The sequence below is a fragment of the Sitodiplosis mosellana genome, unplaced genomic scaffold (assembly GCF_009176505.1).
Source record: "Sitodiplosis mosellana isolate CC-2019 unplaced genomic scaffold, AAFC_SMos_1.0 Smas_scaffold_6162, whole genome shotgun sequence".
In the NCBI taxonomy this organism is placed as follows: domain Eukaryota; kingdom Metazoa; phylum Arthropoda; class Insecta; order Diptera; family Cecidomyiidae; genus Sitodiplosis; species Sitodiplosis mosellana.
In genome coordinates, this window is record NW_022601403.1 from 1,533,251 (window position 1) to 1,560,341 (window position 27,091).

Sequence of the window (27,091 nt, forward strand, 5' to 3'; positions counted from 1 at the left end):
TTCAAACCCTAACTTGTGTGAAAATTTCATTCAGATATGATCGCGTTGAAATTTTTTATCAATGGTCCAAAAATTCGAAAATTTGCGAAATTTCGATTTTTGCACTATCCATACAGGGTCTCCAGAGGCAGACCCGGGGGAAATATTTTGGCTTTCTGGGTTTTTGCCCAAACCCAAATTCCGTGCAAAATTTCAGCCGATTCTGAGAACCTCGATGTGAATTTTGATTGATTTCGTGTGGAATGGTCGAGAGGGAATAGCATCTAATTTTTTTTACAAGATTATTGCAATTTATTGAATGTGTTCGGTATTTTCATATTCAACTACACAAGTAACTGATTTGCGAATATCGAACTAATTTTATAAAAAAGGTTAAACATAAAATTTATGTATAAAATTAAATCAAAATCATATTAAACTTTAAGGCAAATGGAGCCACAGTAATATATTTTGCGAAAGTTGTTACAGTGCCGGAATTTTTTTTGATAACTTGTAGCCTTGAATGCAGTTTTTCTTCGATCTATAATATTTTTTCCCTTTCCGGATTTCGGGGGGGGGGTTGAACCCCCCCTCCCGGCTACGCCGCTGATCTGCACCATAAAAATAGATATTGATAATGTGACAAAAATGTTGTATGAAAAAACAAAAATCGCAAGAGTTTTATTTCACAGCTGAGAAAATGATTTCCATATCAGTAAGTTAATTTCGATGTCAGTTCTTCATGATAGAGTATGATAACACTTGCCTTTTATTTCTTTGACTGATTCGATTTATAAATTCTTTTTGTGCTTGATAAGTTACCTCAGGTTGAAATGGGCATCGATGTTTGATGCTATCAATCATAGGATTTCTTCTTTCACTCTTTCCATCTCCCACTCTCCCTTTGGTCAAATTCAATACTAGATCAAATTCACTCGATTCTGAAAAGCGGAAGAGTAAAACAGCGTCAAAATCAAGTCTCAGGCAAGCGTTAATCATCAAAGGTATCCATAATTCAATCATCCATAATGAGATTTTCATTCTTGAGAGTCTTCAGTCATAGCTTGGAAGTTAAGCTATTGATAATCAAGGAAAAAAAAATCAAAAAGAAGTTAAGGTCAAGTTCAACTATATTCACATGACAAATTGATCGCATTCCCAATTGGGGGCTATAATAATTTTTTTCGGAGCATTTATTTATTATTTTTCTTGTAATTTTCTTTCTTAAATTTTAAATACAAATTTAAATGCAATTAAATATTGAACATTTTAACGGCACAATTCAGTTTGTTTATTCGTATTGTTTTTGTTGTTTTAGTGTGTGTGTTTTTTCCTCCAGAAAAATGATGTGATTGGTACGATATAATAAAGCGTTCATTCAAAATGGTTTCGCAATTGAATTTTGCGTTCAAACAAACCGGAAACATTAATCGCAAACTGTGTTTGTTTAAATAAAATTCGTTTTTTTTTTCATTTCATAATCGGGAAATAACAACTACAACATCGAAAAATAAGTAGGCAAAAATTATTATTTATAAAATGCATTGTTAAATTGGTGATAATAATAATATTGAAGAGAAAAATGCAAACCAAACACTTATACATTTGTTTTTTTTTTTTAAATTGTATCGTTAACAATATATATATGTTTTTTTACCGAAAGAAAGGAACAAAAAGAAAAATATTTTGTAAGTGAAAATGAAATTTCGGTTCTCTTAGAAAATAAATATATTACTGTGTTGTATGTGCCTGGGGCCAAGTGTGTGTTAGACCTCAATATCTTGTAGATATTCAATGTGATTGCTTGATTTTAATGATGTTAGATCTTTAGATGTTAGTGATTATGACATGTGTTTTTTTTTTCTTTGTCATGAACTAATTAGCTTAGGTCAATACGATGTTTCAATGACTTTTCAAGTAAAGCAGAAAAAGTTATTCTTCATTGGTTTTTTTAAAATGCTGTTCCCGAAAAAAAAAAACAGAAAAAAGAAGTATGATGTTGTTGGCTTAATCTAGGGAAACCATACAATTTGTGTGATGGTTCTAGGATGTAGAGCTCGCTTTTGGTTGTTGTTCTCTACCTCTCTGTGTGATGTTTTTCATTTGTTTCTAATCGGCTTTTCGTGGTTTACGTTTTCGAACTTCAGGTTCGCTATTTGGTGATTTTTTCACATCGGTTTGTTGAACATCCTTATCATCTTCGTTCGATGCATCGGATTCGCTTCCGGAGAATTTTTCACCTTCCGACGTGGATGGTGCTTCATCTTCTTCTTCATCGTCGTCATCATCATCATCGTTGGCTGCAACCGCGGCCGATGTTGCATCATCATCTTCGATTACATCGCGTGCATCTTCATCGGTTGATGGTGCTTGACCTTGTGCAAAACTTTGTCGACTACTTTGCGATGGGAAAATCAAGTCGATAATCGATACTAAAATCAAGCCCAACAATGCGCCCAACAAAATCGTAACAATGGCAAACAGAACGTATGTCAACCATGGTGGCATTCCATAATCGATGAGCATCACATTGTTCACCTCTTTCAGGTAGTGTGACAATTTGAAAAAGTATGACATAATTGTCATTTGAACGGAGTCTGGATGTTTCCACGCTGAAACCGGGTCAATGTCCTTCCATTTCCGTTCTTCGATGAATGTGATGAATGAGTCAGCGTCACCTGGACCACGGTATTGTCGAAATTCACCGTTAATCACATGGAATATGGTTGGCAGAGCAGCAACTAGGAAACGCCCACTCAGCGCCGGCGATGTGGTCACATCAATTTGTGCCGTTCGTATATCAATATCATTTGACCATTCGCCCAATTTACGCCAGGCAGGCGCTAAATTTTTACATGCCGGACACCATGGCGCATAAAATTCAATCATCCACTCTTTGTCGAGAATTGAACGCCAATTTTCCTCATTCAAATCGATTACTTTGGATTGTTCGGCTAGCGCGATTGTGCTCCATACCGCACACAGTACAATTGTTCCGTAAACAATTTTCAATGTCATTTTTGTTGTTTTTTTCCCTTCCGTTGCTGTCGTTGAGATTCGATTTTTATCGCACACGCACACACGCTCTTTGTATGTCGATGACAAATTAAGGTATTTTATTCAACAAAAATCTAGGCTTTTTTCTAGGTTAGGTGTTTTTTCACAAAGAATTCCCTCTTCGTTTCGATGGTTTTTAGTTCGTTGTATACGCGTATTTGCTTCAATTGTCCACGGAATTGCGACGCGTTTAATAAACACAATAGCACGCAATCCACGACACAAACACAGCTCTCTCTCTCTCTCTCTCTCTCTCTCTCTCTCACTCTCACCCAAAATGAATGGCAAAGTAAACAAAACGACTGAACAAAATACTGTTTACACACACAAAATCACTGGAATCACTGTTTCGATTTTTAAATGAGAAAAAAACAAAATTCTTCTGTCTATTCCGCAATTTGTTCGGATGATGATGTCAATGTCTCAATTTGATGAATAGGTTTTTTTTCTTCTTCTTGTCTTCGAATATATTTCAACTTCCAACTACGTTGCACTTCTTTGTTTTAAGTATCCATTTTTATTTTGATTGTTTCCATTGATTTTTAGTCCAATTTTACTTTTCCATGGCATTCTTTTCTCATCACTTTGTCTCACACAATTTGAAATCACTTGATCTGAACTATGCAAATATGCATGTGTGGCTGCCTTTTTCTTTACTACTGCATTCTAATGAACCCACAGTGAGTTTTGTGTACGAACAAAAAAAAAAGTAATACTTGACTAAAATACATTTGAGTCACTTCAGCAATACAGTTTTGGTATGAAGCACCGTTCACATTATACAGTATGTCAGTGAGATTTGGTCGGTAATTTGTTTTGAATGTCAATGTGGTGAACTGATGACGTTTATTTTTAGAGTTTGCAGCAATTTATTTCACGGACACAAAATATAAATAGACTTTTTAAAATTCATTAGAAGAACATGGACAATTAAGTTTTGCCTCGTAAACATTTCTTTTAAATTTATCAACTATATATAACATTAGTGTGGGAGTGGATAACGCCCTGGATAGTTATATACATTAAATTTTTAATACTTTTTGGAATTGTTAATCTTGTCTATGAGATGTTACGATATCTGTATAATCTATTATTTGGCTCCAACACACTACAACATCAATATCATGAACCATCATATCAACCAGAATCTTTTAATCCATATGAGCAACGGAGAATAACAAATTTGAATGATGTGAAAGCGTATAACTATGATCATCAGCCAATTTATGTTGGAAGTAAAATCGAAAGATGTCGGTATTTGATACAATGGCTCAAACGGTATACTCTCTCTCTCTCTCCTATCACAAGGGGCAATAGTCTCCTTAGTGATGCTCCATATATATTTGTTCTACAAGTTTTCTTTTATTCTTTTGAATTAGAAAGTTGAATGCACGACAGGAAAATGTGCTTGCTATTGATTGTGAATGGAATTCGTCGGGCTACGGTCGTGAACGGGTTGCTCTACTACAATTGGCCACATTAAACAATTCGCAAAGCGGTGGTTGCATTCTCATTCGATTGTGTAAATTGAACAAGGATGACATTTATCGGGAGCTAAAGGTAAACATAAAAGCATATTTGGGCGACCATTTTTAATGTCAAAATTAAATATCTTTGAACATTTGTAAAATCAAAATCGAAATTTCGTTGAGAATACCCTTATTGTTTTTGCCTTTGAACACTTTTGTAGGAAATAATGGAAGACAGTGACATTGTGAAGATCGGCGTGGCTCCATTCACTGATGCAAAATTTTTACGTGATGATTACGGTGTTCATGTTAGAAGCACACTTGACTTACGCTATATGGCCCATGCAGCTGGCCTTCCTCCCGGAGGATTAGCAAAGATGTCGGAAGATTATTTGGGTGTTTCACTCGATAAGTCTTCGAAATTTAGCGATTGGGAAGCAGAGATGTTAAGTGAGACGCAAATCAAATACGCCGCAGCAGATGTAGTAAATGCTATTCGGTTATTCAAATACTTTGCCAGATACATTGAACGATGCAAAGAGCATATGTATGTAACCTTATTGACAACATCGCTTCAACGTGCTGATCACATGGCTGATATTCCAGATTTGCGTAATTGTACTTGTCACAAACCAATAGATGTAGAGCATATCATTAACAAATACTGTTTGGAATATGTTGATAAAAATTATGGCCCTCCGAAAAGTTTATGAAAACATTAACTGAACTGATTAGAAGACTCTAGTCGCTACGAAACGTCTTTTCAAACTGCCTTCTGGAATCTCTATGAACAAGTTGATTTGACAAATTTTGGCTTTATACAAGCCTTATACAAGACAACGAAAATGTACATTTTTTTTGAAATTTTATAGATTTTTCTATACGTAATTCTATTTTTCATTCGAATTTTATTTTTTATATGAATATTTTTATATCAGTATGCAAAAATGCTTAATTAAAATACTCATTGAAACATATATTTTTTATATGCAATCAAATCTGGCTCAAATAAAACTAATTCAATTGTTGTCATTATTTAAATATAATTTTTCTTTTCGATCTTCATCTTTTTATTCAACTTTCAAATGTTTACTTAATTTCTTTTCTTCATTTTTATTCATTTTTTGCTTAATTTAAGTGAATCGTGTGGATTTTCCCAGAAAATCTCATTGAACGAGGTAATTTGTTTTTTTTTTTGTGTGTGAGTATTTTAAAATCCAGGGAGATTGGAACTGAGCGCGTTCACTTCTTTGCGATCTAATGGCTTAAGATCGAAACCAACAATCGGAGCCTGGCATTCAACCTGTCGCAATTTGGACATCAATTCCTTTTGTTCACTTCGCAACTTGTTTATCTCCACGTTAATCGTTTGTTGATCTGTTTCAGGAAAAGAAAAAAGAATGTTGAAATCATTTAATTTATCAAGCATTTGTATCAGGTTTTGAACATTTTCTCATTTTTCTGTCGTCAAAGAACATCTAAACTGAGTTTACTGTGAACAACATCTCTTTTACGCTAACAGCAATTCGTCCACGAACGAGTCAGTGTGACGGTTGGTGTGAGCGAGACAGGATTTGACAGCAAACAATTTGGTTGTATCAGTTTAAATGTTCTTTGGGATTTTGACCATTTTTTTCTCAACTTTTTTTTTGGAGAAAATTGAATTTAGATAAATATTTTATCAGAATTTTTTTTTCCAAAAAAATGCCATAAATTTCCTCATAAATCTGGGTCACTTTGAACTTTACAAAAGAGAAAATTGTTCATAGCCAGTGCTCACCTTTCTTCATCAGTTCGAATGCTTTTGCTTTTTCCATTTTGACTAAAATCGGTCCGATGGTGATCCAAACTTTTCTCTCATCATCTTTGCCCAGATCTCGGATGGCTTCACGGGTTTCTTGCCGTCGTTTGTCCAATTGAACAATTTCCTGTTTATTTTGTAGCACTTGATCGGCAATACGTTCTGAATCTTTCAGAATTTCCAACACTTTGCGGCTGGCTTGGTTCATTTTGCGTTTGTTGCCTTAGCGCAGAAATCACAGTCGTTTACGAAAATGTGTCTGCAGGAGAAACAAAAATTCGAATCAATTTTCGATCTCCTTCTTTTTTTTCAGGACAAAAAAAATATTTCAAATTTCGATCCTTTTGTGATCGAACAAGAGATGTTCGACTGATGTTTTCAAAAGTGTTTTTCTAATATTTTTTTTTTTTCAATATGAATTTTTTTCAACAAAGAAATGTCATAATTTCCATGATAATAACGTTCAATTGTCATGAAAGAAGTTTCCTTAATCGTCGATCTTTGCGTTTATCTTTCATTTCTTGTGCCCGCATTTGTCGTTTGGTGCTGACCGTTCGATTTGATGGTGGTTTGGTTGGTTTGATGGCATCCGAATCGAACGGTTTAAAATGTGTGACTTTTGGTTTGTTTGGTTGTTGTGTACCGAGACCGGAGCGTGGCTTTCGCAGTGTTGTCTTAATTGGATATATTACACCATCCCGTTCAGCGCCCAGTCCACTTTTACGGTCCCATCCTTGTTGCAGAAGCATTTGAAAACCGACATTTGTTTCGGGAATGCCAAAGTGACGTGGTGGCTTTTGTGAGTCGGTTCGATTGAATCGATGCAACGTTGATGCTGCATGTGACTTTCGGTCGGTTTGTGAAAATTCTGCCTGGCAAATATCACAGAAAAATGACTCCATTGTTTTTCGTGCACCGCTGGCATTTTCGACTCCTTTTGGGGTTATCGCATCTCCAATCGTTGCTTCTTCATCGTCACTGCTCAAGCAAATCGTTTCACACTGTGTTCCATTCAAAAAGTTCACAACTGATTGATGGTTTTTCTTTTCGGCCAAATCCAAAGCCGTTTCCAGTTGTTTATTTACAATATCAATTTTAGCGCCACGATTAAATAGAACTTTGACTGTTGCTAAGTGTCCATCGCATGCTGCCATCATCAATGCCGTCCAACCAAATTGATCTGTCACATTCACAGTCCGATTATTGAGCGTCATTCGCTCAATGGTCGAAACATCATTGCTTGTTGCAGCCAGAAATAATTGATTTTTATCAAATGCCAACGACTCTCTTTTCACTCTTCGTCTAATTCTGTCTTTTGAGGCACTCTCACGTGTTGTTTTTGATGTTGATGGCATTTGCAAAACATTTTCGTACGTTTCACGTGCACCGCTCCCGTTTTCAATCGCAATTCGATCCTTTCGCTGCTTTTCAACCACCGTTTCTTCACCTCTTTCTCTGACAAATCTATGCATTTTCTTTGGATAAACTCTGAATTTTTTCGCTTACTTTTTTCTACGTTGTTTATACGTTTTACCCAGTGATTACTCGTTTACACAGACTACAGCAGCCGTCTTTCACAACACATTGCAATTGTTCGTTCAACATATGTCACGAATGTCATGTGCACTTTGACTAGTCACCACCAGAGGGCTGTTGCTAAACTTTATTCAGCAAAAAGCTTGCCAAGCCGTTTGAATTTACCTATTTCTCTAACCGAAACAAACGCAGCGCTATCGACAATGACGCTTGAAATAACACGAATGAAAAAAGGCGAAGAAGTGCATTTTTTTTTCAAATACGAACTTCAGTGTGGAGAAGAAATGACTGGCTGACTGTAACTGCAATCTACTTTTACTACCTTTAGTTAACTGAGCAGATGTTTTGTATGAAAAATAGTCGACTGCAATGGAAATTTTGCCAGTTGCTTAAGCGAAATTAATTAATTTGGGGCATATTTGAATGCAGTTAACTTGTGATTGCAGTTAACAGTGATCACTGTTTTTGTACTGGATAATCACTTTTAGCCAATCGACGATGACTCAAAATAATCGATTTTTTATTCAGTCCGAATATTTCCACACGGGCAACCAAAAAAAAAGCTCAACACCCGTTTCATCAATGAATAAAAACATTGTTATTCATAACATTCATTATGATGAAAATTAATATTCCAGTTCAAGAATTGTAAAAGCATTCGAATCAACCCCGAAATTGTTCATTAATATCATTTCCAAATTGTGCATATTATATTGATACATGGCAAGTTATTCGCAACATTGTCAGTTAATCTTGATCAGTATAAAAACGGTGCATGTTTTCATTCATGATTTAACCTTACAAGGCATGTTCGCACCCAACTGAGAATGAAATAACGCTTACTTTGGGGACCGCTGTAGCTCAACGGGTGGAGCATCTGACCGGCAATCAAAAGGTCCGTGGATCGAATCCCGGCAGTAGATAGATGCCAATTTTTCCTCTCCTTTGTCGCTTCAAAATAGTTTGGAAGGAAAGAAAAAAATTGACATTTACTCGATGCGATGCGTTTTGGAATTTTCAGTTGTGTATTTGCTCTGAGTATTCGGCAAAGCTGAATTTGGCAAATTGAAATAGCGATGGAACCGAATGGTTCTGATTTGTAAAATCAATAAGTAGTTCCTTTTACAAAATAATAGTAATTAGAACGATTTTATGGCACTTGTGCATGTTTTCATTCATGATAAAAACTGTACCAAATTCAAAATTCCTTCATTTTTCTCCCAAAAAATCCACTGTGAACGACATTGTTGGTTGATTTTTCAAACCTGCATCGACTGTCTCAAACAAAGTGGCATGAATGATGTCTCAATTTGTTGTTTCCACCATACACGGAGTAAGTAGTAAAACTATGGGTACTGCATTCGAATAAAAAGGTTAGCTTTTGTTGGCATCAACCCATAGGCGATGATAATATCTGTGCAATGGTCTAAATGACAAGCGTTTGAAATGCGAAATAAAATTCGATGTGCACCACGCTCAAATGGAAAGAATCGTAAAAACAAATTGTTGTTTGATGATTTGAAATTGTGATTGTGGTTCAATCAAAACGGTTGTTCATCTGATCTGTTGTAAATGCAAAGAGTTATAAAAGAGCCAATGAAAATCATATGTTAAACTGTGTCGGAGTTCGAGCAAATTAAGATGATTTTGGATAAATGCGATTTGAAATGCAAAGAAAGACAAAATGCAAGAGTGAGAGACTAAGGTGAAGAGCATAAAATGGAGAGAGAGAGAGAGAGACATTGAGAGAGTGAGACCAAGAAATAGTTGCTTTATAGAATATTCTGAAATGTTACACAGCAACCAAAAGAAACGTATTAGCTAATTGGATCTGGGAAATTGCATGTCGAATCGATCGAAAAATCTTGAATGATTCGTTACATAAAGAAGATTGTGATTATGCAACAGCCGAGCTGAAGAGCAGAACGGCAATGATTAGCCAGAATAACAACGGCAACAACATCGAAATTAAAAATGTGATTGCAGCCGTTATAATGGTGAATGATATTATCTTCGTGGCCCCGCTAGGTTAACAGCCCAAGAATGTCTATTACAAAAAAAAATGAGCGTGTTCTGGCGGCGACGACGATGACGGCGTTGGGACGAAGAGAAAAAAAAAGAAGCGCTAGCGGCCAAAATCCAATTGAAAAACGAATGAACGAAGTCGTAGTTGTGGTTGGTGTTGTTGGTGCTTTTCGGTTGAGGCAAAACAGAGTATAATTTGTGATTGATTAATTGATTACAGAAGAAATGGCCAATGATAGAGGTTGATTTACTCTTCAGAGCAACGAAATAGGCAAACACATTGAGCGAGAGTCTCTTGGCGAGAGACACACAGAGAGCGAGAGAGCAAGAGCCAGAGTGAGATGAAGAGATAGAGAGAGAGAGATAGAGAGAGAGAGAGAGATAGAGAGAGAGAGAGAGAGAGAGAGAGAGATAGAGAGAGAGAGAGAGAGAGAGAGAGAGAGAGAGAAAGACAAAACGAGAAAGCGATAGTGTGTGAGAGACAAAGGGCGATTGAATACGGATAAGTGCACAACCGTACACCATACGTCAAAAAGCATTAAATTCGAAATATCATTGCGAAATCCATCGTGTGATGGCACCGAAGCACTTCTCAAAAATTCTAAGACCGACGAAAAGCAATATTGCATACCAAACTCGTTGCTTTTACAATTAGAGAGAAGATAAAATGAGAGAAATAGCTAAAAGAAACCTGTATATACATTTATTGATCGTCATGAGTCACGAACCGAACGGCCCGACCATCTAATATCGATAGAGTGTTTTAGAAGAACCGATTCTCGATTTTCGATTTTCTCCCCCTCTGTCAGTCTCTCTCACTCTGTGTATTGTTATTTCAATTGATATGATTTGGTCGTTGGCTTCGTTCGTTTCGGGATCATGTAGCCTCTGAGCAATAATGCTACACGATGTCATTGCCATCGTTTCCTGCAATGTAATTATGATCGTGTAAACTATGAAAAAAAAATGACTGAAGAAGAGTCGTCGTATTCTATGACATTTTTTCATGTAATTTGTTGTTTTTTTTTTCTTCATTCATTCGTTCGTCTTCGACAGACAACGCAAAAAAAACCGTATCAGTTCATCGTTAATGCATTTAAACAAGTCGTTCGCTCAAATTGACCTTATCAACAACAAGACAAAATTTATATTTCTCGGCACGAATTTTCGCCCAACGAATTTATTCCCTCGATATATATCCTGAGTCGCTCATCTAATGAACATCTATTTCATAACTAGACCACGAAAAATTATCCACACATATTCAATATTCCATACACACATATTTTTGGTTCACATTACATCCTCATCTTCGTGAGTAACGATAAAACCATTTTTTGCACATTTATTTTAATCGAACGATGGGCCATCGTCGATGGCTTTTTTCCCTTTGCTCGGCTTTCTGGTCTCGATTCCTAATAATGGAATCGCAACAATTCATCGAAGATGCAATCGTTTCGCCAATTGTAATCGGCTACGGGAAATCGCTTCTCTTGGGCTTAGAACGCGTCTTGCATGCAACTTAATTTGTAAATTGGACTGGCATGCAACGAAAATGGTTGTAAAATGCACACAGGGAATGAACATAGCAACATTTGGAGGGAGACAGCGGAATAGGAAGCAAAGGAGAGCGAAAAAGTTGAAGAGAGAAAAAGAGAGTGAGAGAGTAAGGGAGAGCCATCGCTTGGCCAAAAATCCAACCGATTATTCAACAGTATTTCTTAGATTCATGTATTGCAATAAATATAGCAAAGCTAAACATTTCGGATGCCTACATTAATGTGCGACCGGCAGATCCTTTTCAGTTGACTTCGAATGCGCGAAATGAAGTGAAATTGCCATGAACAACAACAACAAAATGCACTGCCTTCCTGTGCATTTCTGTGCAGCGCATCACATTTGCACATCGTTCGTTTCACATCATCAACATTTCCTATTTCCACTAACTCGCTAGCTCAGGCCGAATGATACACATTTCGGTTGGCAGGAACTGAGAGAGAAACATGGACTTTTTTTTTGGTAGCAAAAGATTTTGCGAGGGTGAAAGCAACTAATTTTGTTTTCATTTCCACGATATATGAAAGCAAAAGATTTGAAGAGAGAGAAAATTTTCGAAATAGAAAAAAGACTGTGTTTTTGTGCTTGTCTCTGTTTTGGTTTCATTGCTGGATTTAATTTGAAATTTTCGAAAAGTTAGCGTTTACATGAGATCCGGTCATATTTCAGTTGGGCTCTTTTAACTGTGTGTACGTGGAAATCAATAAAAGAAAAACAACTAGACCCAGCAGTATTGATCACAACTATACACAACTCGGCGAGAGAGAAAGAGAGAGAGAGAGAAAGCCAAAACCAAAGTCGAACGAGAGAATTGTAAGAGAGAAATAAAAAGGAATCATTCGAGTGCCTGTTATTCCAGATTTCTTCTTCCGATTCGCTTGTTAAAAATATTACGTTTCTTTCTCGACAAGAAATCTCCTCCTCTCTCAATCTTTCCCTGCATTTCTTCCTCTCTCTCTCTCTCTCTCTCTCTCTCTCTCTCTCTCTCTCTCTGTTTTATTCTCTCTTGCTGCGATTTTCCAACTTTTCTCTCTTTTATTTCTCTTCCTGAACGCAGATAGACATGAAATATAAAAAACGGTGCAATGCAAGGCGAATGTTTCCCCAAAATGATTGCCTATTTCACTTCATTTTCCATGTACATTTCTCACAATGCGAGAAATCGCTACACATTTACTAGCGAACAGCGAAACGAACTGGCACATGAGTCCGGCAGATGTTCTATTTTGTAACCAGTTGCCATTCAACCGTAAGGAAAATTATCAAAAATGGATCATTCTAATTTCGATTGCTTCGTTGCAGTTTTCTATGACAATCGTGTACCAAAAAATTGTCTCAATCTGGATCTACCGCATCCATGTCACTCTTTTTAACTTCTTCTTACTTAGCCAATTTTAATTTTTTTTTCTTTGCTACAAAACACAAAAGTATTCGATTTCATGCGACAAACGTTGTCTGAATTTCAATCACATTTCCCCCATTTTATCGTTTAACCGTTGACAATCCTATCAATTTCAATTCAGATATCGGCATAAAAGGCACAATTCGATGGTTTTTTTTTGCTGAATCAATGGAAAATCACTGACGATGTTAAATCACGAAGAAATGTGAAAGATTCTTTGATGTTGGAGAAGGATTCCAAGAAGAAGGTGAACGCGTTTTATCGTCTGCATTTCTTAGCAGGTCTCTTAGAATTACACCAGAGCAACCGGATAATTTCAATTTTGAGCTGCCTAATTTGCACGCAAATGGCATAATATTGTCATTAAGATTCAATTGAGGTTCAATCGTGTCTTTTTATTACATGTTTGAGAATCTTACATTGCCAGATAGTCAATCGATAAAACCATCGTTGATTTAACGATTCGTTGACACTCAAATCGAATGGAAGTATGTAAAAATAATTGAACGGAAGCAATATTGAATATGATTAGCATTCTATTGAAAATATGGTGTTGATGTAGAGAGATTTCCGAGGTCACACCATGCATAAACCGCATTTCCAATCGTATTGACTCACAACACAAGAATTTTCAGTGAATTTTTTCAACGATTTTCAGCGCAACTAAGCAAATCCTTTCCTTTTTTTCTCACAAATCGGCTGATTGTTTCAAATCAAAGCTTCGTTGCAGCGAAGACTGTCATGGTTATTTCAAAGCGACTATTGATGATGACATCGTGGAATTGTGCAGAAAATGAATGATGTGGTGACAGTCAAATTCAGTTGATTTATCGTTAACCAATGTACTTGATTTATGTCCCCCAAAAAAATCAATTGTGGATATATTTGAACGGTGAAAATCAATACGAACACTTAAATTCATACCGATGATTATTGGAGTGCAGCACAACTTGTCTGATTCAAATTGGGCTTGATTTATGTGGCAAAGTTTTGGAATAGTGCACGTTGTCAAAAACCGGTGCTAAGTGAACGGTGCGCGTAACATCAAACGGAGAACGAGTGAAAAATGACGCGGTGGCCAGAGGTCGATAGGGCGGAAAGAGGAAGAAAATAAACGAACTTGGGACTAGAAGGTGCAAAACAAGGGAGAAGATGGGGCAGAAAGAGGAGATAAAGGACAAGAGTGTGGGAGAGAAGTGAAGAGAATAGCGAAAGTAGCGAAAAAGGGTGGAAAGAGAGTGGCTAAAAAGAGAGAAGTATTAGAAAGATTGAGCTAGAGCGTACTAGAGAGTACGACAAAAAAGACCGGAATAGAAGACAATCATGAAAATGAGCGAAATGTATGAAAAAAAAAATGGGCAATTGGTGTCGTTGAACAATTGCGGCTAATAAAACTGAGTCAAAAAATGACGAAAAATTTATTTTGCAATTGGACAGAGCTCGATATGAACTGCTGAGGATATTCGTTGGACATTGTTACGTTCGTACGAAATACGGTTCTTGAAAATGTTGGTACGCAAAAGCGGTACATCAAAATAATTTTTTTCGGGGCTTTTAAGCCGTGATTACAACAACACATGTACCGCTTTTGCGTACTAAGATTTTCAAGTACCACATTTATGGTACCACACAAACAATGTCCAACGAATATCCTCAGCAGTTCATATGTCGATTGAGCTGATGTAACGAATCGCATACATATATTAAATGGAACGATTGCTCGTAATTTGTCGATTTCAGTTGTTTCCCATCTCCTACCCGCTCTCGGCCTCTTTCACTCTCTCTCTTTCTGTCTCTCGTCCTCTCTCCTACTCGATTTTTCGCCATTTCTGATGCCATGGACGTAATTTACGTGTTCGGTTTTTGAGGCAAGATCAAATTCATAAATTTTGGCTATAAGTTGGTTATCAATATTGGATGTGGAAATGTGGCTTCGAATGCACACGTTGTGAGCGCTTTCGTGTCGCATCGTTCGCTCTTTCCACCAAGAGAGCATATAAAAGAGCGGAGCTATTGATAACAACTACATTCATTCGTAATTATCGTAACCATTTATCTTCAACATTCTTTTGGATGGATGCCAAGTAGCTCCTCTCACACTCTCTGTCCTAAAAGCGAGAAAGAGATCGAACGACACATTTGCCACACACCAAATACATTTCATTTTGGCTCAACGGAGATATGGTTTTGTGTGTTATGCGATCGCATTTACTGTCACCGGGGTATTTTCAATAAGCTGACCGTTTGATTTTCAAAATGCGATTTAGTTTTGGTAGTCGGGTCTCGTGTGTGTATGTGTGTGTGTATTTTTGCCGAGTCGTTTCTCATCTTTGGTTTCGATGTCGCGTTGTTTGCTTCGTTGACATCAAAAACGATTGCCGCATATGGCAATGTTCAAATATTTGAACGTGATATTTAGGAAAAGCGGCCAAAAAAGCAGCAGCAGCAAGCAGCGACGATGGCGGTGGCGATGATGGTGCTGATGATGGCGACGAAGACGACGATGACGAGAAGGCATAGATATTGAACCTAGATGGCAAAAATAAATTGCTGAACCGCAAAACTTAAAAACTCCCAACACGAAGACGAACGAATGAATGAACGAACAAAAAAATCATCAACAGAATACGAAAAATGACGATGCAGTCATAAAATAAAAGCGAATCGCAACCAGCGAAATGTTAAAAATGAAAAAGACCATCGAAATATATAAAAATGAAGGGAAAGACGGAGAGTGAGATAGAGAATGAAAAGAAATAATAAGTCAAAGGATTAATTCCGGTCGATCGAATTCAGAGCCTGAAACGGATGTATCTGCGCGATTTGGAAAAAAAAGCAGAAGAAACCCAAGAGCCACCGACCAACCAAAATGAAAGAAGAATAGAGACAAAGAAAGGAATCAAAGAGATCAGCGTTGTAGAAAATGAAAAATAAAAATGATATGTTCGAATGCCATCCAATTCCATACGAGAGTCTTTTTCTTTCTATCTTTTAACTGAGACGAATAAATAAATCAGAGACACACAGCAGAATGAAGAGAGAAAAAAAAACGAACCATTTACACTTATCAGATACTTATTCCTCGAAAGTTCTCATTTGGCAAAGAAAGCACCGTGTAAGAGAGGGGCGATGGCTGAGAGACGAAGGTGGAAGTGTGAAAAATCGAAGCTACGAACCAACCGTGCAGTGAATCGCACGTATTCTCACAAACGTTCCATTTTATTAGATTTCATTATTTCTCCACGCACACCCACGTATATTCATTTCGTTCATGTGCACTCGTCCAAGTATTGTTATTGCTCGAAAAACCGCTTGGTGACACCCGAAAATCAAACGTTCTCCGATTTAATTCGAATCCTCTGATTACATCGGTAGACGGAGAAAATTTTGTTTCTTAATTCATTTTCTGCTGGAAATTCAAACAAAATGTTTCAAAACTCCCATTGAAATGTACAACGTTCAAGCCATGTGTGCCTTAAAAATACTCACTGTAAGCGAGGCATGACCAAGCCGTTGAGTATAAAAATCAGTTAAATGTTTCCATCGGGAATGTTTGAATCATCACTCATCCATGAGAAAATGTGTTCATAAACAGCTTTCCTTAACAGAAAAAAGCCAAAAATGAGCTAAATATTCGGAAAATGTAGTATTCCAAATATAACACGTTTTAAATCCTTTTCTTCTCATTCGCCATTACGTCTGATGAACTACGTGCAATTGAGTATTCTGATATCCGTTAACTTGAAAGTATTAACTGGCTTAAGCCAAAGTAGAAATTACTTTCATTTGAGAATTTCCTTTTGATGTGCCAATGGCACATTGTGCCATTACTATGTTCACTATTGAATTGGTTGTGAATTTTTGCGCATTTATCTGACCGCTTTTCAATGGTCCGAATCTTCATCTTTCTTTCGCATTGTCATTCTTTGAGAGATTGATCCTTTTTCGCATTACCATCGGTTAAGTGATGATGAAAGAAGTAATTTTTCGGTTGAGATTGATTCGATTGAATCTCGAATTCGATTTGACACTATCTGAAAATGAGACAATGGCCAAATTGACACTCTTCCTTTTCGCTTTTATCTAATGACTGGAATTCGATGCTAAATTAAAAAAAAAACTGAATGAATTCTTTATTCAAACGTTGGAGCGCACAACGAAGTACCATTCTCTCGCCAATCCTCAATTGAGTATGTGTATGTATGTGTCTGAGCGCATTAAACTCTCTTATCTGGAAGAGTCATCTCTTATGCATCTGCGTGACTGGCAGGCAAAGTGACATCGCCAAAGTCATTTGTTTAAATAGCGGAACATCCGAAATTAAATTGTCAAAGACGACGTGTGTATGGCATACAGTGTATGCAAAATGGCAAACTGGCAAGGGCCAATGACCAAAATGTACAGAAATTGAGAAAGACAGAGAGAAGCAGGCGGAGAAGAAGAGAGAGGGAAAAGCAGGTGGAGAAGGGGAGAAAGAGAGAAAACAGTGCATTATTCGCCGTAAGCAACACGCTTTGCCACAAATAACATATGAAAAATGGCACGAGCACGTGGATTTCCGCAGAATCACGCAGAAAATATGCGAACAGATGAAGTGGATGATTTGATACGAATTTCACTGTTTATCCTCTTGCTGTTTCTTCTTCTTCTTCTTCTTCTTCTTCTTCTTCTTCTTCTTCTTCTTTTTGCTTCTTCTAAACGTCTTACTCTTCGTTGGCTTTTTCTTCCTTTTTTGCCAACCTCAATTTTGATATAAATACTTTCCATAGATCAGTCTTGCTCGCCCCTTGTATTTCCGGAAGTTTTCTCAGCTCAGCTACGACTGAGAATGCCATGTCGAATTACAAACACCTATAATATCATTTTTCAAAGCATGCAAAACTTTTATTTTTCTCTTCGTTTCGGTTGAAAATTCATCCGCCTCCCAGTAAACTAACTCGTTTAATAACCGATGAAACAAAAACATGGCAAAAAGTTTCGGTTCTGGCACAACACACACACACACACACACACACACACGTCACGTGATGAACGCATCGAAAAATGTTTGGAGGTAACGGGGGTGCAAAAATCTTTGCGCTCTGTAAATTAAGCCTAACATTGTAACCGAGTTTTTGGCATGTGTATGTGTTTGCTTATGAGTTTGTTTGTCCATTTTCCACTGCCAACCATATCAATCGATGAAATGTTTGATATATGTGTGACATATGCGATTCATCCGCTTGCAATGCCAATACTTTTTGCTAATATGACACACTCAATCATGTTAATGATTTTCAATAGACACGAAACAACAACGAATGAATGGGCGATCAGCATACAGATTTACGGGCAATAACATATTATTAACTATACTTAATAACATAATAATAACGGCGGTATATTTGGTCCAACATAACATAATAATAACGGCCAATATGTTTATTAACATATCGACATATTATCTTAATAACGACCAAAAAAATCGCAAAAAAAAGTTTCATGTAAAAAACATGTCAATTTTTTTCAGACGAAAAAATGTTGAAAAAAAATGTGTCTCGCAAAATTTGACATGATTTTTGTATGAAACTTTTGAAGAAAAGATGAAACTTTTTTTTGCGATTTTTTTGGTCGTTATTAAGATAACACAGTGCAACAATTGGAAAAAAAAGTCAGACAACCAAGACTTGGCATATCAGAGGTGTTAGGACTACCATAGGTGAGCAAAACCCTAGCTGGGTTTTGAAAGTTTAGTAGCGGTTTTTATTTTATCGACCTATGTATTTTTTTTCTACCATGGGATCTGAAAAACATTGATTTCTTCATTTTTTGGTCCATAAATCGCCCAATATTGGCAATAGCGTGTTACTATCTTGAGCAAATTTGTTGCTAAGAGTCCAAAAAATAAATTTTACCAACAAACTATGCCAAAAAATGACATTAGATGTGTGTATGAGGCGAAAGAGTCGATTTTTTTCCAAAAAATCCAAATTTTCGGTCATATCTTACAAATTATTCATTTTTTTTTGTCACTTTCTTCGGCAATATTGTAGCCAACGTAAAAGTGAACAACTCCTATGAACATTTCAACGTAAAAAAATCAGGATTGGTCCACCGTTTTGGCCGCAGAACCACTTTTTCTATGATTTTTTATACAATTTTTCAACTTTAGTTCGAAAATTTATTTTTTATTGGCTCTTTTCTTTCGTGTTTATGTTATTTTTATTCATTTTTATTACTTTCAAATAAATTTGAGGTTTAACGTGTGTATATATACATACTTTACGTATACATTTGTTCGATTTCAATACACGTAAGTGAAAAAAATATATAAATCTTTGATAGCACTATTCAAAGATATATGTTTCCCTTTTGTGACGACTATTTATTTTGAAATATTGTTCGTTTCAAATTTTCATCTTTTTCTTGTTCATAACTGAAAATAAATGTTTGAATACAAACATGTGTAACGTGTTTTTTTCAATAGGGAATGCGTTATGTATACTGTCAAGTAACTGTCAGTCATATTGTCATTTAGTATAAAGTCATAACATTGTGAAATTCATTTCTAACAGTGCTCTTTTCTAAAAATATTATTTTGATTTGCTCAAATAGATGTGAAAACTCATATCATTATCAATTAAATTTAACTCGTGTAACATTCAGTGGAATATACGAAAAATCTACACAATACTGTAAAAAAATTGCCTTTTTTGCAACGAAATTGTATCATTCCATTCGTATCGTCATCTCATAACATTGTGAAATACATTTTTAAATCGAAAAATGGATAGTTGCCGAGGAAACATCAACAACTTCTGTTACGTTTGTGGAGAGTTCACACCGATCTTAGACTCAACAAAAAAATCAGCTGAAAGAAAGAATCGTGTCATCAGTGATGATTTCAAGAAAGCATATAAACTATATTTCGATCAAGATGTAATTGAAGGTGTGAATTGGGTGCCAGACTCAGTGTGCATGACATGTTACACTGGTCTTATGAAATGGATGGACCAAAAGCAAACACAAATGCGTTTTGGTGCCCCCATGATATGGACTGATCCGGGAGCGCACAATCTAAACAACTGTTATCCATGTCGTAATTTTGTCCGCGGAATGAATGTAAAAAATACAAAATCGAAAGAATACTTTGCCGTTCCGAGTGCCCAAAGGCCACTACCTCACTCAGACATCATTCCTGTGCCAAACGCTCCAACTCCAGATCGTGTAACTGCTGTCACTGCTACCACAGGTCCTCAAGAAGAAACACCTGATTATACGTTTTACGATCCAGGAGAAGGAGCTTCAAACCAGCCAAATCTTTTGACACAAGATCGACTTGATTTCATCGTTTCCAAACTGGAACTATCTCAGCGCAAAGCCGAAACTCTTGCATCTTTTCTCAAAGAAAATAACCTTTTGGCACCCGGCACCAAAATAACAGCTTACAGAAGCCGCCAGAAAAGTCTACAGGAATGTTTTATGACTGGACTTGATAAAACATATGCGTATTGTCACGATGTCGAGAAATTAATGCAAGCAATGGGAATTGTTTACAAAGCCGAGGACTGGCGACTGTTCATTGATTCTTCGAAAAACAGTTTGAAGGCAGTGCTGTTGCACAAGACTAATTCGAAACCGTCGGTCCCCATTGCTTACAATACTGAGACCGAAGAAACGTATGACAAAATACGCACGATTTTGCGATTGGTGGATTATGACAAACATAAATGGCGCATATGTTGCGATTTAAAGATGGTTGCGATACTCTGTGGTCTGCAAACAGGATACACAAAGTATATGTGTTTTCTATGCAAATGGGACTCACGATATAAAGGAAACCAATATCAGACATATTCGTGGCAGAACAGAGACAAACATGTATTGCATGAGTTTAATGTTGAAAACGAAGCTCTTGTGCCACGTGAGAGTATATTATTACCCTATCTTCATGTCAAACTTGGAATTGTAAAAAACTTCATTAAAGCTGTTGTTGGCAACAAGAAAAATAGACGTCATGCTGCTTCAGTGTTGCAACTTTTGCGAGAAGACGTTTTCAAAAAGAAAATCAGCGAAAGCAAATTGCGTGGAGGTATGAATCAAATATATTTTTACTTATTTCATATCTCGTCTCATTTCACACGTTAATCATGTTTAAAATTAATCAATCTTTTTTCTGTTAGGCGTTGTCAATGGTCCCGATATCAGAAAACTGATAAAAGACGAGAGGTTTGACGCAATTTTGAAACCATCACAAAGAAGAGCCTGGTCGGCCGTAAAAAAGGTCATCAAGGGATATTTAGGAAAGCATAGATCACCCGAGTATGATACAGAAATAACTGAAATGCTCGGTTATTTCAGTAAAATTGGCGTAAACATGTCGCTTAAAATACATTTTCTGCATCACCATTTGGAGTACTTTGAAGATCAAGCGCCAACAGAATCGGACGAGCAAGGCGAAAGGTTCCATCAAACGGCGATTCCATTTGAAATCAGGTAGTATTCTCGCCATACCCATGTATAATGAAGTTTGTCTGATAAAATTGTTTTTTTTTTCAGATACAGAGGAAAACGGTCGCCGGATGATATTATGGCAGAAATTTGCTTGTGGTGCAAAAACCTCTTTGAAGAAACTGAAGAACAGGGTGAACCGATGGAAGTGGACGATGGAAATGCACAAGAAGACGCACGAGAAGCTGACCGATTTGCTGATTTTATTGCTGATTCAGACGATGATGATTTCGATGAAGAAGAAGAGGAAGGAGAAGGCGAAAGCGAAGGCGATGGAGAGGAAGAAGAAGAAGAAGGACAAGAGCTAGAGGAAGAAGAAGAAGAAGAAGTAGAAGTAGGAGAAGAAGTAGAAGTAGAAGAAGAAGCAGCGGCAGCGGTTGCACCACCACCAAAAAAAAGAGCCAAATAAATTTAAGATAAATTTTAAAAATAATTTCTAAGTTACTAATCATTTTATTTCTAACGAACACCATTTTCATTTAAATATGACCGAATTTTAGTATAAGCCCTTTTTTATATAGACAAATTTATTTGAAAGTAATAAAAATGAATAAAAATAACATAAACACGAAAGAAAAGAGCCAATAAAAAATAAATTTTCGAACTAAAGTTGAAAAATTGTATAAAAAATCATAGAAAAAGTGGTTCTGCGGCCAAAACGGTGGACCAATCCTGATTTTTTTACGTTGAAATGTTCATAGGAGTTGTTCACTTTTACGTTGGCTACAATATTGCCGAAGAAAGTGACAAAAAAAATGAATAATTTGTAAGATATGACCGAAAATTTGGATTTTTTCGAAAAAAATCGACTCTTTCGCCTCATACACACATCTAATGTCATTTTTTTGGCATAGTTTGTTGGTAAAATTTATTTTTTGGACTCTTAGCAACAAATTTGCTCAAGATAGTAACACGCTATTGCCAATATTGGGCGATTTATGGACCAAAAAATGAAGAAATCAATGTTTTTCAGATCCCATGGTAGAAAAAAAATACATAGGTCGATAAAATAAAAACCGCTACTAAACTTTCAAAACCCAGCTAGGGTTTTGCTCACCTATGGTAGTACTAACACCTCTGATATGCCAAATCTTGGTTGTCTGAGATGTGTTGCACTGTGTAATATGTTATTATTATGTCAAATCTTTAATAACGTTATTAAGATAAAAAAAATCCCAACATAACATAATAATAAATATGTCGGGCAATAACATATTAATAACATATCGAAAATGTAAATCTGTAGATCAGCACCCTTCAAACTGACCAAAAAAAAATGCACTGAAACACTAACCGGAAATAATTCGATCATATACGCTTGACATTTACATCTGTCTCGATGTTCGAACACACAATTTCTGCTGTGAAAAGAAGAAAAATGCACACAGATTTAATAACATATATTGGGTTATTGGATATTACGGCGTAACATTGCAAAGCACAGCAGCAGGGATACGATTGCAGAGATATTTCAGGGTACGAATGACCAAAAGGATAAATTAAAAGAAGGACGACAAATTTCGTTGAAAAAATATTCGATTTGTTCCAGAAAATGTTTCATCGAATAAGAATTGATGGAATTGGTTCCTTTCCAATATGAAAATACCATTGCTGCACATTCAAATATGTAGCACATTCGATTTTTTTCACGTTTGAATTTCTTCACGTGTTTCTTATTAAATGGGAGTGTTTAAATTGAGATAGATATATCAACAAACGGGTGAACTGTTCAACGTAAAGTACATGATGGATTCATTGGCAAATGGTCGAAAAATATTCGAGAAAATTCTTTAAATTCTTCCAAAATTTGCACTTTGTTTTTTTTCGGTCACATCGACAATGCATAACATTCATGGTTGATTTATACGGAATATCGTCTTTCATTCATCGGAATATCGAGACTACGACCCAATGTCGGGCAATCTATAAAAAATTCAATCGAACACGGTTCTATTTTGCATATTCTTAATGGAAAACACCGAGGCACGGTGCAATTGTTCGTCTTGCGGTGGGCTTTGCTTTGTCAGAGCTCAAATTTATTGCAAATTTGGATGATTTTCGTTTCACCCGCAAATATTATGTATGTATCTGCAATATATTTTTCAAATATTGTATATGGTTCCATTTTTGTGCGTTTAAAGCACTAAATTGTGTTTACATGCGAAATCAGTGATTGTGATATCGCTCTCAGTATCTCATAGGATAACTGAACGAGATAATTCAGCTGGCTGAGATGATGCAGCGACGCATCGCCGGAGTCTGTGCGATACACATAGTGACGCGCGGCATCGAATTGTGTGTGTGTATCACAAAGACTCAGGCGATAGACTTGGGCGATGCGTCGCTGCGTCATCTCAGCCAGCTGAATTATCTCGTTCAATTATTCTATGAGATGCTGTGAGCGATATCGCAATAACTGTGCGGAATTGGCTTCATCAACATTTTTTTTGTTTAAAGAAAAGCATTTTGGTGTAGCCATGGATATTTTCATTCCAAGCGAATGAAAAATGTATACATAAAGTAGTTACAACCGAGTTGGATGAGCAGGCGTTAACGTATGCACTAAAGAGGTGAACGTTCAAATGGAATGAATATTTTTCTAGTTTTGAACATAATTTTGTTGGCTATTGCTGCAATTTGCACCGGCTTCGATCAAATACAGTTCAATTTTCTTCCTTCTCTTACCAATGGTGAGTCACCATGTTTACTTCACTGAAATCTTCTTTCTAATGTGAATAGCTGTTGTTGTTGTGTTTTCTTTCTGTTTTGAAATCAATCAATCGATTTTTCTGCTACCTTTTCTCCAAAATGAAGCTTCTTCCAGGCACATTCGCTCCAAAATCTTGTTGATTTAATGAATCACACACGGATCGACATACATTGACGACCGCATTGAATTTTTCTTTTCCACCACGAATTTCCATTGCTCTCGTACGCGATGCGTCAGAGATTGTTTGTATTGGCCGCGCAACGGCAGGGCACAACTCCGCACAATCGTCAAATCCATGCGATAAAAATTACATCTCGAATTTGGAATTAATGAAAATCACGGGCTAATTTATATTCTCGTTGCACACTTTCGTTAGCACACAAAGTCTTTATCATGGTACTTCGCACCCGGTCTTTCTTTCTTTCATTCTATGCCTCGTTATTCCTCTTTCTCTCGCACTCGTGCATTGCTTCTCCCTCTGAATTGGATACATCCGCATAAATATACGAGCGCCCCAGCCACAATCACGAAGCTTCATATTTACATCGAAAACTAAAGAAGATTGGATAAGTTAAATACAGTATGATCCTGCATAGCACATAATAATCATAGGAAAAAGCGGAACGACGCTAGTAAATTGACAATGGCGGTAGTTGAACGGCGATGAAATCAAATGTACCGGAACACGTTTTCCCAACGACTTTTTTTTTCTTTCTTTTTCCATTTTCTTTCGCTCTTTCTCGTTCTCTCTCGGCCTCTCTCGCTCTCGCACAATCGTTTCCTCTGTTACTGCGGTTTTTTTTATTTGCAGAGCATTTTCCGTTTTTGGGGAAGCGCAGCTCTTGCTACAATGCTTAATCATACACACATAAAATAAGTGAAGCCAACAAAATAACCACGAACACGAAAGAAAAACAAAGGAAACCGAAACGGAAAAAAGTCCACAGTGTCGACAATAAAACGAAAACGTGTTTGTATTGGCAAGACGAACTTTTTTCTTAAATACTTCTCTGGATTATGGACCAAAAGTCCGATGCAAGATCGAAAGTAACGAAAAAATGAAAAAAAAAATGGACGAGTTCAATAAGTTAAGATTAGAGGTCACTGTGGAATTCTCAAAGAGAATATCTCATTGCAAATGTACGCCAGTACCAAGTGATTGGAATTTGAAATAAAAAAATAAGCGGTTTAAAAATTAAGCATGCCACAGAATTGGTCATGGAAATCGTATTCTAATAATTAAATTTTATTAATCAATTGCATTTGAATCAGTTGAACGGTGTTCTGATAATGATTTTAGCAGCAAACACTATTCAGATTTTGTAACGGAATCGTGTAATCACGAATCGAGTGAACAAATCTGAATTTTCGATATCGATTTCAAAAAATCAGTAAAAATCCTTGATAGTGCCTGAGCTGGAAGTGAAACTTGTGGAGCAGGTGGATCCGACCTGGTCCAATGTATTTTGGAAGTGAAGTCCTCCAGTACGCATCCTTTTAGGATGCTAAATCGTATTATTTTTGCCGAACTCCGCTCGGAACACCCTCAAATTTGAGTTGGCAAATCCGGAAGAGAATATGAACTTTGTACTGCAAATGCGTTACAACAACGCAACGCATGAACAATATCGGATAAATTTATTTGATATTTTTAATTTATTTTAATAAATCCACGTTCAGACATTCCCTGAAAAAATTACGCGATTCTACAGTGGCCAGTTTTGAAGAAAAATACATCAGTCAAAGTAGAGGGCAATGGATTCTACTTCTATTCTTCTCCGAAAAGCTTATAACCTCAATTCAAGATAGTCAAATTGTATCGCAAATACTATGGAAGTACAGTAAAACCTGTCAATAACGGAATCCCATGGAGAATTTTTTTTTCCATCATTGACAAGAATTCCACTATCCAAATGTTCCGTTATTGAGAGGTTTTTGAGTCGAACCAAACATGATTTTCCATTATTGAGGGTAAAAAGAAACAAAAAAAACAAAGCATACATTTTTATGGGTATTTAATGATCAAATCAAGTCATATAAATAAACGTGAGAAAGAAATACTGAAATAAAATTATTTTTCAATAAATGAATGAAGGAAAGAACGAAAAATGAAGAAAAAACAGTGAATCAAGCAGTCTACAAAAATGAGAAAGTAAATGATACTCATTTTTTGCACTGCCAAATTTTTCACTTTTAAAGAATGAAGAGTATTAGACTCTTTTCATGAATTTGTTCTTTATTTACGTTCAAATTCTAAAAAAAAATTCGTTAAAGAAAAGAAAATTATTACCGGGTTAACATAAGGGAATGATGCAAAAGATGAGTTTCTTTCAATTGTGGTGAATCGAAAAACATCCTTCAGAATTCTCTAATAAAAAGGTTGATTTGATCGAGTACGATTTATTTCATTTCCATGAACTTTTTTTTTCGATTGCAATACTTTTCCGTGTGTGTACGAATAATTTCGAAGAAAAGAGCGAAAAAGTTGAGTTTGCATCTCTGTTGGACTCATAGATTATGCGATGGCAGAATGAGTCGTTATGCACGACACCCGTCGAATGTGTTGAATTCACACACACATACACACATACACACGCATGTCAAAGTGAGTGCGAGCGATGAAAATGAGATGGTGAGCAAAAGGCAAGATGAAAAACACCCTCGACCAAAATGACGATATCAATTGAATGATGACGCACATTTATTGAATCGCTACGAAAAGATAGCGTTGCTGACAGTGAGTGCAATGAAATCGCTTGAGTGAGCTAATTACACCAAATCAGCTAATGAATTTATTTAAAGACGAAATTAGAAGAGCTTTTGTTTTTAATGTAGAAATTGCGTTGTATATATGTGTGTGTTTGTTTGTTTGTTTGTTCGTGCCTCTTGCCATTTGGGCTCTGTTTTATGGTTCAATCCTGATGATTTTATTCGGCTTTTTTCCTTCTTTCTTCTGTCCTTTTCTTCTGCATCATGTTCGGCTTTTCTTTTTTTGCAAAAGAAGCATATATGTAGTTATGCGCGCATTTCATCATTACTCTTTAGCCATTTGTAATTGAATGAGT

General features: G+C 36.4%; 5 protein-coding genes across 7 annotated transcripts; 2 read left to right on the top strand and 3 right to left on the bottom strand.

Annotated features, from left to right (window-relative positions):
* Window positions 1-1,157: 1,157 nt before the first annotated feature.
* On the bottom strand, window positions 1,158-3,819 carry LOC129574336 (thioredoxin-related transmembrane protein 1). Its single transcript, XM_055456197.1, has one exon. The coding sequence runs from the start codon at window positions 2,995-2,997 to the stop codon at window positions 2,089-2,091; it is 909 nt and encodes a 302-aa protein (XP_055312172.1). The 5' UTR covers window positions 2,998-3,819; the 3' UTR covers window positions 1,158-2,088.
* Window positions 3,820-3,871: 52 nt separating this feature from the next.
* LOC129574338 (exonuclease 3'-5' domain-containing protein 2-like) lies at window positions 3,872-5,548 on the top strand. Of its 2 annotated transcripts, none has more exons than XM_055456200.1 (3): window positions 3,872-4,314; window positions 4,416-4,596; window positions 4,727-5,548. In XM_055456200.1, the coding sequence occupies exons 1-3, from the start codon at window positions 4,103-4,105 to the stop codon at window positions 5,216-5,218; spliced, it is 885 nt and encodes a 294-aa protein (XP_055312175.1). In that variant the 5' UTR covers window positions 3,872-4,102; the 3' UTR covers window positions 5,219-5,548. The 2 variants fall into 2 exon arrangements, 1 of the variants encoding a protein (XP_055312175.1); XR_008688681.1 differs by having other exon boundaries at window positions 3,889-4,314; window positions 4,416-4,660.
* On the bottom strand, window positions 5,399-7,919 carry LOC129574344 (uncharacterized). Of its 2 annotated transcripts, none has more exons than XM_055456209.1 (3): window positions 7,813-7,919; window positions 6,286-6,565; window positions 5,399-5,882 (listed from the first exon to the last, which is right to left on the bottom strand). In XM_055456209.1, the coding sequence occupies exons 2-3, from the start codon at window positions 6,512-6,514 to the stop codon at window positions 5,716-5,718; spliced, it is 396 nt and encodes a 131-aa protein (XP_055312184.1). In that variant the 5' UTR covers window positions 6,515-6,565; window positions 7,813-7,919; the 3' UTR covers window positions 5,399-5,715. The 2 variants fall into 2 exon arrangements, with proteins under 2 accessions (XP_055312184.1, XP_055312185.1); XM_055456210.1 differs by lacking the exon at window positions 7,813-7,919 and adding an exon at window positions 6,834-6,923.
* On the bottom strand, window positions 6,572-7,877 carry LOC129574334 (G patch domain and ankyrin repeat-containing protein 1 homolog). Its single transcript, XM_055456195.1, has one exon. The coding sequence runs from the start codon at window positions 7,776-7,778 to the stop codon at window positions 6,777-6,779; it is 1,002 nt and encodes a 333-aa protein (XP_055312170.1). The 5' UTR covers window positions 7,779-7,877; the 3' UTR covers window positions 6,572-6,776.
* An 11,957-nt stretch (window positions 7,920-19,876) lies between the features above and the next one.
* On the top strand, window positions 19,877-21,891 carry LOC129574331 (uncharacterized). The gene is made up of 3 exons (XM_055456178.1): window positions 19,877-20,897; window positions 20,989-21,301; window positions 21,365-21,891. The coding sequence occupies exons 1-3, from the start codon at window positions 19,922-19,924 to the stop codon at window positions 21,723-21,725; spliced, it is 1,650 nt and encodes a 549-aa protein (XP_055312153.1). The 5' UTR covers window positions 19,877-19,921; the 3' UTR covers window positions 21,726-21,891.
* Window positions 21,892-27,091: the final 5,200 nt, after the last annotated feature.